The sequence below is a fragment of the Chroicocephalus ridibundus genome, chromosome 1 (assembly GCF_963924245.1).
Source record: "Chroicocephalus ridibundus chromosome 1, bChrRid1.1, whole genome shotgun sequence".
In the NCBI taxonomy this organism is placed as follows: Eukaryota; Metazoa; Chordata; class Aves; order Charadriiformes; family Laridae; genus Chroicocephalus; species Chroicocephalus ridibundus.
In genome coordinates this window covers 11696765-11712119 of record NC_086284.1, presented here as the reverse complement: position 1 = coordinate 11712119, position 15355 = coordinate 11696765, and the positions used below count along the sequence as shown (strand labels likewise).

Genomic DNA, 15355 nt, shown 5'->3' with positions numbered 1-15355 from the left:
CCCACCCTCTTGCGTTGCAGGACGCACCGCGCCCCAGCGCTCTCGGATTGGGCCGGGGGGGAGAAATCCCGCCCTCAACGCCCCGGATGTCGGGCGGGGCTGAGGTGCGGTGTTCTGGACCCTTCCGCAGCGTTGGCTCCGCCCCCTCCCTCGCGTCAGGCCAATCGGCACTCAAGGCGCGGTGGACGCAATCCGCCGCTTCACCCAATCAGCGAGAAGCGCCCTCCGTTCCCCCGAAGGGGGGGGCGGAGGGGGGGAAGTTGCCTCGCTTTCAAAGGGCGGCAGCCAATGGGCGGTGGGCACGCGGGGGCGGGGCTAGCCAATGGGGGCGGGCGGCGGCGGCGCGCGCGGGCGGCTGGGAGGCGCGCGGAGCGGCCTGTGACGCAGCTTCCCTCCCCCTGTGAGGCGGCGGCTTCGGCGCGGCGAGTCCCGGCCCGGCCCGGCCCGGGGCCTGGTGAGTGCGGGGGGCGGCGGGGCTCCCCTTTCTCCTTCTCTCTCTCTGTCTCTCCTTGCCCGCCAGGGTGACTGGTGGGCCGCCTTCGGGGCCTTTGTTCCGTAGCGCCGCACCGGGCCGGCCTGGCGCCGTGTGGCCGGTGGGGGGGGGGAGGGGGCGGGCGGCCCGCTCTGAGAGGCGCGGAAGGGGTGTTGCCGCGGCCCGGTCCGCCTCACCTGTTCTGTGGCGGTCCTGGAGGGGGCGTGGGGAGCTGGTTCCTCCCCACCCCCCGGCCCGTGTTTTGGGGCTGTTTCGGTTTCCCGTCCCGGGTTGTGGCGGAGGTGCGGGGGTGTTTGCTGGGGCTCCGGACTGGGCTGATGGCGGCGGGAGAGCCGGTAACGCCGGGGGCCTGTGTGGGGGTACGGTGGCGGGGGGGGACACACGGGAATGGTGTGGTGTTACCTGGGGACGGCGACGTGTTGTTGGGCGGGATCCGGGATAACGGTGGGTCTGTCTCGGCTGCGGGAGGCGTCTGGGGATGCTAGCGCTAGCCTGCTGTCGGGAGAGTTATTTAAAGTTATGTTAATAGATTAATTGCGTTTCTTTGGATGTGGCTGGAGGTTTGTGTGATGTTACTGTAAAACTGTAATTAGAGCCCTTCAGGAGAGAGGGGGTGGCTCCCCCTCAGCGGGGATGGTGTCTGGCAAGTGGGAGAGCACTGTTGTATAGAAAAACCCTAACTTATATTTAAGAACTGGAGCAAAATTAATAATTGGTTGCTGCTGGTGTTTTGTAGTCAGGGGCTCTTGAGTGTGTTTTCATGGGACAGCACGTTTGATTAACACAATGCTTGACGCGTGCAGTCGTGAGCCTGTTGTCTGTGTGCGGCGTCCCCCCACTAGTGGCCTGGATTAAAGGGGCTCTGATGCATCCACAGCACTGGTGACCACGTAACGCCTGAGTTCTGCTTTGGCTGAACCTGAGCTGCTGAGGGTCAGTGGGTAAGGGGGGGTGTCAAGGAAAATGAAGCTTAAACCTTGCGGGAGGGTGAGATCTTTCAATAACTTGTTTGTGTTTTAGAAAATTGTGCTTCCTAATTTTTCTGAAATAGAATTTGGCGTTTAACAATTCTGAGTGTGCTGGCATTGAAAAAGTAGTGGCATAAATAAGGGGAACAGTGAAGGAAGAGGGGTTTTATGAGTTGCAAATAAGGTTGAGAGTAACAAGATCGATCAACAAATGAAAACTGCGTGGCCCCATTGTATCTGGCCTTCAGTGAGACTTGCTTAGGGGCAAAGCAAGATGAGTGAAAACAGCCCATAGAAATAGAGAATGGAGATGAAGTGGCTGCGTAGTGTTCAAGGAGTGCACTCGCATTGGGTGTCAGGGTAAAATCTGTCTTACAAATGTTAAAAGAACAAAAAGAGAGGACTTTTTTAAGACATCCTGGTAAGTGATGTAGCGTAAGGGAGAACAAATTATGGAGTGTTGGGCGGTGGGTGTGGGTGATGGATGTTCTTGGAGGCCACATACAGTTGTGCTGTGGCACGAAATCAACAAAGGTTGGTTTTTGAGGAAGTGAGCAGGAGTTGGCTCTGTGGTTTGTCATGCTATTTAAGGCCAGGTTCTGCTGGAAAACAAAAAGCAGCGGCATCACTGCAAAGGCAAGGTGCTTGTGGAGGAGTTGGAGGGGGCACGGGGGTTTGGGAGCAGGCCCTTGCGGGGAGAGGGATTGGGAGGGGGATGTGTTGTGGGATGCGGCATTACCCTGCACCACACAGGAGGAGCCTGTTGGGTGGCTGGCAGTGCTTTCTGCCAGGAGGCAGCTCTAGGCTTAGGGTGTTCTGATAGTTTGTCAGTTCAGCTTTTTCTTTCTTATACCAGAATCATTTTATTTAAAGTAACTCTCAATGTGTGTAAGGAGGTCCGTAAGGACTTGCATGTGTGAGTGGGAAGACTCTTAACACCACAAAATTGTGACATGCTGCTGGTTTGAATAGTTGAAGATTACCCGAAACATCTGTTCAGTTACTCTTTAATGTCGGTGTTGGATACTGATTTGCTCTTCGCTGTTTTAGTAGTGCTGGGATGGCTGCAGAGGTGTGGTGGGTAGCTGTGGCTGCTGAAAAATCTAGATTTGTCTATTCCCAGAAGGTGGTATGAGTTTTTGGGAAAACAAACCCTTCTTGTTTCATGGATGGGCAGATAGATTTAGTGACTTCACCCTGAAGTGCTGGGCAGTACCCTGAGTGCTGTGGGGTGCGTGCTTCCTTTTGGTTAGGAGGATAATAAAAGGGTTGGAATTTGGGAGCTACAGGGAAGCTGTCAAACCAGGGCAGAGGTGAAGGTGTGGGTTTTGAGTTTAACTGAAATTGTTGGCGACCAAATGGAGAATGCTTGATAGGAGTTTATTGCTATCCTGGATGCTGAGCCTCCTGAAAAACATAAACAAAGTTTAAAAATGCCGAAATGCTAAAAGTTAGTGTGTCATTATATAAAACAGTCTTATCCTACTGTGATAGTAAGTAGTGCTTTGTAAATATTCTTCATATGGGCCATGTCTTAAGTTTTCTAAACTTGTTAGTTCTGCACTGCTGCAGCTTAGCTAATACTGCCAACGGTGAATTTTTTTTCTGGATAATATTGGCATTTTCGATGGGGGAGCTAACACCTGTCAGCCCCAATACAGAAGAAGACTGCACGCTTCTCTGGCTGGAGTATGGCTAAGGATCTAATGTGATTTTATTTTAGCTTGGTTGAGTTTGTTGGAAAAAGCTACAATGTGTTTGCACTTGGAGAAGAGATTGGAGTGAGGCTGCATTACTAAATGCATCTGGGAGTGTTGTAAAGGTAAATTGGGCCCCTGCCTAAATGGGGTAAAACTTCACTGAACAATGATTTAAAACCAACAACTCTTAGAAAGTTAAGAAAACCCTGGTGCAGCCCCGTGAGCAATAAATGGGAAGCAGATGGGAGGTGTATTGCTATAATTCTTGTGCAGTGCATTTCCGCTTTGTATCTTATTTGAGGTAGTTGGCAAATAAGATTTAATGGAAAATCAGTTGTGGAAAATCCTGGGAGCGTGGCAGAAACAGCCATGGCACAGTGCAGGTCCCTGCATGTGTTCCTAGAGCAGCATTCGGTAGGGTGGACTTTCAGGTGTTGATAAGGCTGAGCAAAAACGAGTTTGTGTTGCTTGATGTGGATCAAATGTAGTAAAACAGCTGTGAGAAGTGCTGTTAGTGTTAGATACTCTAGAGGGGTTTGAGAACACATGGGTCAGGGCAGTAGTTTCATTTATTAGTTTTTTCAGTCTGTAAGATGTACAGAAAATCTAGCCATGATTAAGGGTGGAAGACTGCTTGCTTACGATGTCACGGAAGTATTAGTGTTCGTGTACTTTTTGGGATTTTGACTGTTTTAAATTGCTTAGTGTGACTTAAACATGCTGTCATGCGCTTTGTCAAGTACTCAAATTAGATTCCTTACATCAACAGTGAGGAAGATGAGAAATTGAGTTCTCAAGATAAGCTTTATATAAAAGCTGAATTCTTCTTTCCAGGTTTAGGGGGGAAAAAGCCTGATACATCTTGAAAATGTTTAACAAATCCTTTGGAACTCCGTTTGGAGGCAGCACTGGCTTTGGGACAACTTCAACTTTTGGACAAAGTAAGTAATACGTGTAAACTGACTTTTCAGTACTGAAGGTGTTTTTTCCTGGAAGTGCAGCTGGAGGATCAGGCGGAGGGAGTGGTTCTTTGTGTGTGATGGAACTGGGGTGCTGCTGGGCTGTCCTGGTCACTCTGCAGGGATGGGAGCCAGGCTTGTGACTCGGATTTGGGACCCTTAGGTTTCTCCACTAACCAAGCTTTTAGTTTGGGTAGATACCAGAATTCCACATACAGTTGTTAAAACTTCCTTTTTTCAAAAGGGGTGGAAACTCAAATGCTTAGATGAAGGCCATGTTGCTGGCGGATGGGGTAGGGGAGGATTCTTTCAATCAGGACTAGAATATGTTGGGAAGACTTGGAAGGAAAAAGCATGTAATTTGAGGAGTGTCTTCTGGAGATAAACGTTGTAAATGCCACAGAGAGTGAGTTTTTAGCCATTTAAGCAGGCTATAAACTGGTGTACACACTCTATTTCTTAGGAAGGAAACACAGTAATGTTTATATTACTCCCAAACCAAGGTATGAGAAGAGCAACTTCCAGGTACTATAAAAAGCGGTGGAGGCCTTGCAGAGGAGGGTCTTTACATTCGGTAGAAGTGTCTGACTCAAATATTGTAGCCTTTTGCTTCAAGAGCTCTGTGAGAGTATTAATAATGCCACTTCACATATCCCAGACACCCATGTATAGATAGTCATGCACAAACTTCTTTTGGAAAGTTAAAAAGGCAGTGACAGCGTTTAGTTTCTAGTAAGCGTATTTAGAATAGGGTTTCTGATAATAACGCTGATTTTCAGATGCCGGCTTTGGTACTACAAGTGGAGGAGCGTTTGGAACATCAGCCTTTGGGTCAAACAATAATACTGGAGGCCTCTTTGGGAGTACGCAGACAAAACCAGGTATTGCTGTGTTACGGTTGTGGTGGAATGCAGTCCTGAAAGAAGGGTGTTTTTTAAAATAAACAAAGTGTTGGGGGAGGGGGAGAAAAGGAAAACAACAAAACCAACAATGACAAAAATCCCCCCAAAACCCCAAGTGCTTGATGATTGCAAATGATTAATAGCCTGTTTCTGTCTTCAGGAGGATTGTTTGGTTCGACTACGTTTAATCAGCCAGCCACCTCCTCCACAAGCACTGGCTTTGGGTTTGGAACCTCGACTGGGACATCAAATAGCCTGTTTGGAACTACCAGCACTGGTGGGGGCCTCTTCTCATCCCAGAATAATGCCTTTGCGCAGAATAAGCCAGCTGGGTTTGGAAGTGAGTAAAACTGCTGCATCTCTCTTATTTTATATCTGCTTATTTTCTTTGCTTGAGGAGCACAGAACACTGGGTGTACATGTGGATCTGGCACAAGTGTTCCTGTGGGGCTTCAATGGTTTATAGTGACATTATTGGGGTCTGCAGTAGCCAAGCGTGAGCCTGACATGCTACAAAATCTGTAGCTGTGACTCTAGCTGTGAGTTTTAAAATGAGTTGAAAAAGGTGGTTGACTGGCATTTTCTATTTTTAAATATCTTTTGGCGCTGCTTGATTTTAGCGTCTTTTTTTTTTTTCCTGCCATCGTAGAGCAGCTATGGTTGGTTTTGTGTCTGGCACTAGAATGCTTGAAATGCATCTTAAACGCTACTGTAATTCCCTGAAGCAGAAGCAACTGCTTGGAACCCCTTCTGAGAAGAGAAATGAAACTCACTTGATTCCTTTTACGCACATAACTTTCTTATCATGGTCAGTAGAGTGAAACTGGCTGCTGTGGTTCCAGTGTTGCCCGGGGTGGTGAGTTAGGGGCAGTCTCCTACAGCAGAATTTCGCATTAGCAGAATATTGCGTTAGCGGACTATTGCTTTCCAGCTTTGCTGTAATTTTTTTTTTTTTTCCTAATAGTTTCTTCCATTTCCAAACTATTCTGGAATTTGAATAAGATATTTGGGTTTAAGTTTTAAAATTAAGGTTTGTTCTAGTGCTGATTTTTTTTTCTTCTTCTTTTTTAAGACTTTGGAACTAGTACCAGCAGTGGAGGTCTCTTTGGAACCACTAACACTACTTCCAATCCTTTTGGAAGTACCTCTGGCTCTCTTTTTGGCCCAACTAGTTTTACTGCCGCTCCAACTGGCACAACTATTAAATTTAATGTAAGTTCTGGTTTTCTTTCTTTATCAAGCCTGTTTACTGGGGGAAGCATTAAATTTTGCAGTTACTGTCTTAGTCCTTGAGCTGAAATTTCAAAATGAAGAGTTAATGAGTATGCAAAGTATGCAGTGTTCTGAAATGGTTTGAAAACATCCCCTTTTGTAGAACGGTAGCAGTGGAAATAAGATGTGTAAATAACTCCAAAGAACTAGACTGGTTTTTTAGTCTGAATTTGACAAACTTCTCAAACACCATGGAGTAATGCCCTGTCTAGGCTTGCTCTTAGAAAGGAGCCTTCTCAGGAAGGTGGGAAGTGCCACAGAATTCAAGGTGATCAACAGTAAATGCTAACGGCAATAAGAGTTAGACATCTTGGAATGGGTCAAAGTAAACAATTCTTTTATAAGTCAGCGTGGCTTTAGAAATGTAAACTCAAATGTGAAGACTGATCTCCGGGTTGTCTTGGTGAGTTCCCTTTAAGAAAGGGTTGAATAGCGTCTTGAAGGTTCTGTGGCAGTTGAAAATGGCAGGTAGCTCGGAAAGGGAGCCATCGTGGAACTAGGGTAACTGATATCTGCTGGAAAGAGGCATTAGTTTTCCCTAATACTTGTTTCTGCAAATCTCAGCCCTCTTAATTTCTAGACTGAGCTGATTTAACAGGCTGAGACTGTTTTTTTGGGACCTAGACAGAGCTGTGAGGATAACTTGGGTAAACTGAGTGCCGTTGATGTCTACTTTCATAGTACCATTAAAAAAAACAGGGGATAGTGAAATCCATGCACAGCTAGAGGGTTTGTATCACAAGTTTAGGTAAATTACTTTTAAAGTGAAACTGAAAAATGAATTGCACTTGGTTGTTTTGAGTGTTACCAGGGTAAATTCCACTATTGATTGCTACTGGGTGTGCCTTACCAGTGGGTGAGGCCACAGCTGTTCAGATAACATATAACATGCTGCTTCAGGTCCTGTGCTAGGTTTAGGTTTTAACAGCATCTGCCGGGAGAGTACTAACGGTATTAACAGAATTCTGTCTGGATTTAAAACTTGATGTCTTAACCTCTTCTCTTGCAGCCACCAACCGGTACAGATACTATGGTAAAATCTGGAGTCAGCACTAACATCAATACCAAGCACCAATGTATCACAGCTATGAAAGAATATGAAAGCAAATCTCTCGAGGTCAGTCGATGAGTGTTCAGACATGCTCATCTAGTTTGGCTGTTCGTTAGCGTCGGTTTAGTAGAGGGTTTTTTGACTGTAATAAGTATCTTCTATGCTCATTAATATGGGTCCAACCTTCAATATCTGCATCACTCACAGAAGAGAGGTATCATCGAGTAAAACACTTAATGTATCGCTGTAAGAATTGTATGTGTTTTTAAATGCTTAACACTGCAATTTCTGAAGAGATGAAATTCCATCTCACCGTATACCAGAAGGGGGAGAGATCCTGTTGGGAGCAGTCCTACACTGCTGAGATAATGGCAGAATCTCAGACAAAACTCAAGGTTGTTTAATATAAACTAGTGTTCCCAAGGGTTTGACCCTGAAGCCTTTCTGTTCAAGTTGACTTGTTTGATACTTCAAAACAAGTCTCCTACTCGAAAGATCTGAAAAAGCTCTGGGAAGTGAAACTGAAGCCCAAATACAAACTGCAGAGGTACATCTGAGTTTATGTCCTATTTATGGTGTCCTCTTTTAAAAATGTAGGTGTTATAGCTTTTCTTAGTATCTTCGTCCTGTAGTGGGTTTGAATGCTGTGTAAGCATGCTAATGACAATGTTCTAACCATAGCTGGTGTAAAAGTAACATGTAAAGAGAACTGTATTTTCTTTCCTTTACTAGGAGCTCCGTTTAGAAGACTACCAGGCAAATAGGAAAGGGCCCTCGAATCCTGTGGGAGCAGGAGCAGCAGCAGGCTTGTTTGGGTCTTCAACGGCTACGTCAAGTACAGCCACAGGACTGTTTGGCTCTTCTACTACTAACACTGGCTTTTCATACGGACAGAATAAAACTGCTTTTGGAACCAGTAAGTACTGCCTGTCCTCTGTCATTCCTGTGACAGGATATGCAAATATTCTGTGAAGCTATTTAAATTCTGTAATGAAAAAAATGAGGAAACACTGATGTGAGCTCAGAATTTTACTAGTTGAATTACCAAAATTGAATAATCAGGTTCTTTGCCCTAGAAATCTCTATTTATTTACTCTTTGAGGATTGCGAACTTACTCTGCATCCCTGGAATTTTGCTGTAGAACAGTTCATTAGAGCATCTGGCAAGTCAGCTTGTTCACATGGGCCAGTAAAACAATTTGAAGTAAATCCAGCAGGGTATTGCTAACAATCAGTAGGGTGATGATGTCAGTTCGTTAATGATGAAGTCAAGATTCTTCTGCTAATGAGTGAACATGAATTCCCTGAAAATGGACAAGTTAATTTATAGCAGCCTAACTAGACTTTGCCAGGAGCTTTTCCCCACAGTGGGTCAGGGTTGGGGTGTGGACTTGTTCTATGTTGTGCTCTTCATTTTGTCATACTTGGTCAAAAAGTAAAAGCCAGGTATGAAGTAACTGGTTTATTTAAGTGTTTGCATGCCTGGTAGTTGCAGTTCAGTTCTGTCAACCAGTTAATGGCCTTTTTGAACTTGATGTAAAACAAATAGTGCTGAAAAGTTCAAACAAACTCTATTTTTAGTAGCTTCTGCTGCAAACCTAGAGTAAGTGGGTATTTGTATTTGTGGAATTAGATTGTAAACAGAAGATCAAAATCCTATGGTCTGTAGCAACAGAAACAATGATCTGCTGTAAGAAAGGCTGTGCTGTCTTGGGTTAGAATTGTCTCTGTCCTTTTCCTTTGGGGAGAAAAAGGGAGGAGGTGTTTGAAGTTTGGGTAGAAGTTTCTGTAGTTGTGTGGGTTATAGAACAGAAGCGGTGTGCAGAGCGCTGGCTGCCTGTGGCTGGCCCGGTGAGCTCTTCCTGGGCACTCACGGTACAGTTTTCTTTGTATGGTGGAGAACAAACTGCCCGTGTCAAAGCTGGTGTCTTTCTGGTCAGATGTGCCTGTGAGGTAAAAGTGCTGGTAGTTCCTGGGTGTTGCGCTCTCAGTGACTGCGGGACAAGAAGAACCCGATGAAATATCTAACACGAACCGCTTCCCTCTGACCGCAGATACAGTACTGTATTGATGACGCTGGGCGTTTTCCTGTTGCATCGAATTGAAGCACCTTTTTCCCCTGTTTGAATGCGCTGAGTGTGGAAATGTAGTGGGTTTGGATAAATACTTGAGGGGTTTTTAACCAACTTGTTTATATATTGTAGGTACGACTGGCTTTGGAACAGGCACAACAGGGGGGCTTTTTGGTCAGCAATCTCAAACTACCAGTCTGTTTAATAAACCATTTGGTCAAGCCACAACGACGCAGAACACTGGCTTTTTTGGGAATACCAATACTCTAGGGCAGCCGAACACCAGCACAATGGTGAGCTGAATTGTTTGAACCCTTATAGCTGTAAGTGGTGGTATAGCCATGATATAATGATTTAGCTACAATATAGCTGTGAGTCAGTGATTTAGATCTTTCTCAGATTGTAGTACAGCTTCATGAAACTGAGATGCAAAGCTTTGAACGCTGCTGTCTGAGCTAGCAACTTCTTGCCAGTCCGAATTTTCCATTCATGATAATTGGACAGCAATACAGCTTTTAACAAATAACTTTTCCAGTTCCCTTCTTTAAGCAGTCTGCTCTCTGTCAATTCAAGTGTTTCAATCATGTTCACACAGATCATATAATGCCATTATTAACATTCTGTGGGAATTCATTAACAATTCTGTACTTTCTGGTGACTAATGATCAGCATTCGTGGGCTCTTATGATAGAAGGATGCTCCGGAGCTGTAACTTGTTGTGTAACTAGGGGTTTTGGCTCCAAATGTACTATATTCTTCCTGAATGTGTTGTGAGTTCTCCCAGAAGACACTGGGGAAATGTTTCTTTTCCATCTCCCTCACTCAAAGTGATGAGGAGATTCCAATATCCTTTTAAGCTTGAAGCATAAATTCTTTGATACTTTTTTTTATATTTCCTTTTTGTAACTAATTTCTGGGAGAATGACTAAAGCTTCTGAAATACTTTTCACCCATCTTCTTCCCCCAGCAAAAGGGGTATGATTTTATTAACTGACTTTGTGCGTTAGTTCTGTTACCGTCAGTGCTAAAAGTGGGAAAGCGTTGCAGCGTTACCTTAACCGAGTTCCTGTTCGTAGGGTCTCTTTGGGGTAACCCAGCCCTCGCAGCCCGGAGGCCTTTTTGGAACAGCTGCCAATACAAATGCTGGTACTGGATTTGGAACCGGAACTGGTCTTTTTGGACAAGCTAACACAGGATTTGGTGTTGGCGGTTCGGTATGTCTGTACCTTAATAATAAAAATTTAAAAAAAAAAAAGTGGGGGGGAATAAACCCAAATGGCTTAGAGACCTGTTCCTGGGTGTTGACCTCCATGGAAGTAGCATTATCTTAAAAGTTAAAATGCCTAAGACACAAAAGTAGTGTGGTTTTATGTAAAGGATTTAGTATAAGTATGTGTGGTAGAACTAATGTTGCAGAAATAACTTTTTTTAGCAAGTAATGTCTTGAGCGATAAAAGACAACAAGAGACTGAACATCTCGCTGCCTATGTATTGCTAGGGATGCCTCAGCGTAGTGTCAGAAATACAGGTGTTTAAATTGTGGTGATGACTTAACTGCAGATGAACTTACTTCTTGATATTCGGTCATTTTGGCTTCAATGGAGTGAGACTACATGTTTGCAGAAGGTGCTTGCCGTGTACTAGTGCATGTGGCTTGCAAATAACGCACCGCTGTTGGGAGTCTGGGTTGTGTGATCTAAGTTGTGCCTGGCTTTAGTTCTGCTTTCTTGCCTACAGTGAAACACTAATGTAATTCTTTTAATATCCGTCTGTCAGGTTTCCAAATTGATGTTTTCTTCTTTTCAGACCCTGTTTGGTAACAAGCCTGCTGGATTTGGAACCACCACGACCAGTGCTCCCTCGTTTGGTACAACCACTGGCGGCGGGCTCTTTGGTAACAAACCAACCCTGACTTTAGGAACCAATACAAACACTTCCAATTTTGGTACATATAAAACAAGTGGGATTTCGATCACTTAAAATTACACTGCATATACCACACACCTGGCTGCTGAGTATCGCATGCTAAATGATTGTGAATGTTAAAATTCTCAGGTAAGCCATGCTTCCGATGCATGTTGCTGCAGGGAAGCCCCTTGGCTGCTGTTTTACACCTTTCCTCTTGTGCTGCTCCCTTACTCCAGAAGGTAGATATTGAGGAGCGGTACTTTAACTTAACTGTGGGCTTCAGAGAAGGTGGAACCTGTGTTAATTGAAAACTCTTGAAATCAAAGAACTCATACCCCATAGAGGTTTCTTAAATGGCTGTAGATATGCTGTGGTTGCAAAGGAGTGCTGAAGGAAATGGGGTAAAACCAGCAGTATTGTAGCTCGACAGCAGGATAAGGAGATCTTGCACTGGAGTGAGGGTAAAATGAAACAGTTGGTTCCAGTTTAACTGGTAGCTGCTGTTGTCTTCCATGGTGTGAAGGATCGAAGTCCTGAACAACTGGGTCTTGTGTTAGTGTTGGCCTCTGATGCAGATGTTAGAGAATTGCTGTCAAACGAGCGTGTGGTCAAGCAGGAGAAATGTGAATAGTTCAAGTGAATTGCAGTCTTCCTTCATGGGACTTGTGTTAAAGCCGTTTTGGTTTTGTTTTTCTTGACTCTTGAGAGCAATAAAACTGTATTCCTCAAAGTGAGTAGGAGTTGGGTTTAGATTCTGACATCTTTTATTTGTGTTTTGGTGTTTTGTTTTTTTTTTTTTTTATTGTATTGGCAAGAAAGGCTAAAATGCACTTAGCCTGCCATACCAGCCTGCCAGAATAAGACGGAGGGAGGAACTTGTCAAGCTCATAGAGTGCCAGGGCAGCACCTCAGCAAGCACGGTTTCATTGTGCTGGTCAGCCTTGGGCAAACTGTTGTCACAATATCTGTGAAAGTTGCTTCCAAATCCCTTGTTCTACTGGTCTGTGAGATCTTCGTAGCCACGTTAGTTAGTGTGTTGACAGTGTTTGGTGGTGCACAATACTGGCTGTGGTGTGTGATTTAATTTGTGTTCATTACTTGCAGCGGTACAGTTTATAGGATAAATGGAGTTTGGTTCTAAGGTGTGTGATGTTGGTTCATGACTGCAATTTCCTAGTTTAACGCTGTCTTTGCATCCTAACCAACCGTAGGTTGGTCTCACAGTCTTCAGTTTCAGAACTAATCTGTCTAGTGTTAGATTTGCGTTGTACTTACTTACAATTAAAGATATGTCTTTGAACTGGGTGCTTGTATGAACCTGAGTTGTTAACCTGTTTTGTTGGTGAGAATCAGAGAAGCGTGTGTGGTATAAACAGTATAAAATGGGATTTGTTCCTTCCAGCAGTTGAAGAAACTTGATAGATTTTATTCTGTTGCCAGATACAGCATCATGATATCTGTTCTGGCTTTCAGTAAAACTTCACAGTTTGTAACAAATTGAAATGCTTAAGAAGGCAAAACAGTATTTTTCTGTACTGATGTTTTCAGTATTGTGTTCATATCTCAAATATGTTTTTAACCAACTGTGGCAGTGCTGCCTTTGAGCTGGTCATGCTTATTTATTTTTCATCTCTAATAGCGCTAGATTAATCAACTACTGCTTCTGTTTCTGAAGGTTTTGGTGCCAACACTGCTGGAAATAGTTTGTTTGGAAATAAGCCAGCAACTGGGACTCTGGGAACTGGACTTGGAACAGGGTTTGGAACGGGTAAGCAGTTCACCAGCTTATTTCGTGTGAGCCTAAGCATAGTCCTCAAACTTCAGTGATGATATAGCCTTGGTATCACTTGCTAACTCTAATGTAGTAAAGGCTGTAGATGCTTTAGCTTGAAGCCGTGAGTCTCAGTCTCAAATCAGAACCAAGCAGAGCTTGCTGACACGGTGCTAAGTAACATCTTAGAAATTGTAGGCAGCATTGCTGACAGTGGTAGTTAATGGCTCAGAAAACCCAGAGCGTCCTCTGTGTTGGAAGCCTCTGGTCTGATTGCGTGAGTCTTGAGTGTCTGTAGCATTCATGGACGTGTTGAGTGTTTCTTGCAGTTTAATGAAGAATCAATTCTTTGTTGTGGGATAAATTGGCTTGTAAGCTTGTCACCGTCTTGTAGTAAACGACAGTCATCTCTCATGCCACAGCTCTCGGGGCAGGACAGACATCTTTATTTGGAAACACCCAGCCTAAACTTGGTGGAACACTAGGAACGGGAGCATTTGGAGCACCAGGATTCAATACATCAACAGCTACTCTGGGCTTTGGAGCTCCACAGCCTGCTGTAGGTGAGTGTACTTGAACCCAGGTTTAATTGCTGCTTCCTCCCTTGTTTCAGATATGCCTAAACAGAGGAGCACAGCCACCCACATGCTTTGGAGGTGTTTGAGCTTCTGTTTGAGGCCACTTCTGGTCTCAGTAGCAGTGGAAACCATGTTAATAACATTTTTTTTTTTGGTGCTAATTATATATATGTATATTTTAAGTAATTCAGAGTTGTTTAACATTACTAATAATTGCAGCTATTTTAAAGCTTTGTCTTCAAGATTACTGAGATATTTGCCATCATTGAATTTGGGGCAGCAACGTTAGATGCTTACCAAAAAAAAAAAAGGAAATGTAGTGTTAGCTTCTTCAGTAATTCCAGACAGGAAAGGATAGCTAGAGGGACTTTACTAGCGAGTATGCTATGCCATTGGTGAAATAATGGTCTCTTGATTCAGACACTTGTGCTATATCGTTTTGTAAGACAAAACGTCTGTCACTTCCAGCAGTGTTCACCCTGTTTAAATTTAAACACTTTAAATAACTAGCGTACAGACCTGATGTTCCAGCCCCCTGAGGCTGTGACTTCAGGAAAATGAGTTTAAACTTAGGGCAGGGAGACACACACAGAGCACACAACACTGTGTGGGAAGACAGGCTTGTAGTATTTTAATAGGAATGAAAATTAGATGCTAGAAGATGAAGAGAGAAAATTAAGAGGCCTTTGTTGTAGAGAGGACTATAGACCTGTTAGTTAAAGGTTTTGGCAGGCCAGGCTCATTCTACTGATGTGTAGCTCTCCGTGCCCTCAGCTTTTCATCGATAAAACTGAATGTGGTTGCAAATTCTAATGAAGGAATAGAATCTGATTTCTTCCTTCAAACTGCTGCAGAAATGGTGACTGAAGAGCAGGGGAAAAGGAATGCTGAAGTTCATATAGAAATTTTAATTCCTAGGAGGAGATCCTGTGATTGGAAGGGTGCCTCTTCCACCTACCTTGCTTCTGTTAGTAAAAATTATTAAAACAAAAAAATAATGTTCTTTTTATAGCTCTGACAGACCCAAATGCATCAGCTGCCCAGCAAGCTGTCCTTCAGCAGCATCTCAATAGCTTGACTTACTCACCCTTTGGAGATTCTCCGCTCTTCAGAAACCCCATGTCAGACCCAAAGAAGAAAGAAGAGGTGAGTGCACCTAAACATTAAACTTGCTTTCTGGGTAAGAGTTGAAATTCACTTATGTTTTACGCTCACTGTCTTCACTTAATTACGCAGTGAGCAGCGAAATAAGTTGCCATGTGTGTTCTCATAGTGGCGTAGTGGCTTACAGTAAGCAATATGAAAATTCTGATTCTACATCTTCTTGTTTCAGAGGCTGAAACCAACTAACCCAGCAGCTCAGAAGGCCTTAACGACACCCACCCACTACAAGCTGACTCCGCGTCCAGCGACTAGAGTGCGACCGAAAGCTTTGCAGTCAGCTGGCTCTGCGAAATCCCATCTCTTTGATGGTCTTGATGACGACGAGCCATCCCTATCCAATGGTGCATTCATGCCAAAGTTAGTTTTTATCTTGTGTGTGTTGGTGGGAGAATCATGTGATCAGATTAAAGAAACTCCTATATAGCATCCTAAATTCCATGGCTGTTTTGTGACCTGGTTCAAATATGCATAGCAATAACAAGTGTTCTGTAAAACCTGAAGAGAACTATTTTCTGTA

At 44.0% G+C, this 15355-nt stretch overlaps 1 protein-coding gene across 2 annotated transcripts in view; it reads left to right on the top strand.

Moving 5' to 3' along the window:
* The first annotated feature begins 326 nt into the window (after window positions 1–326).
* NUP98 (nucleoporin 98 and 96 precursor) overlaps window positions 327–15355 on the top strand; it is a 37936-nt gene continuing 22907 nt past the window's right edge. Inside the window, exons 1-14 of one of the 2 annotated variants that reach the window (XM_063328395.1) lie at window positions 327–454; window positions 3996–4102; window positions 4900–5001; window positions 5183–5362; window positions 6095–6234; window positions 7304–7411; window positions 8078–8261; window positions 9550–9710; window positions 10494–10631; window positions 11224–11311; window positions 13001–13093; window positions 13519–13659; window positions 14687–14820; window positions 15008–15195. In XM_063328395.1, the coding sequence (XP_063184465.1) occupies window positions 4030–4102; window positions 4900–5001; window positions 5183–5362; window positions 6095–6234; window positions 7304–7411; window positions 8078–8261; window positions 9550–9710; window positions 10494–10631; window positions 11224–11311; window positions 13001–13093; window positions 13519–13659; window positions 14687–14820; window positions 15008–15195 (1730 nt within the window). In that variant the 5' untranslated portion in view covers window positions 327–454; window positions 3996–4029. Of the gene's footprint in view, window positions 455–3995; window positions 4103–4899; window positions 5002–5182; window positions 5363–6094; window positions 6235–7303; window positions 7412–8077; window positions 8262–9549; window positions 9711–10493; window positions 10632–11223; window positions 11363–13000; window positions 13094–13518; window positions 13660–14686; window positions 14821–15007; window positions 15196–15355 lie in introns of both variants that reach the window. The other variant, XM_063328385.1, reaches the window with a different exon arrangement.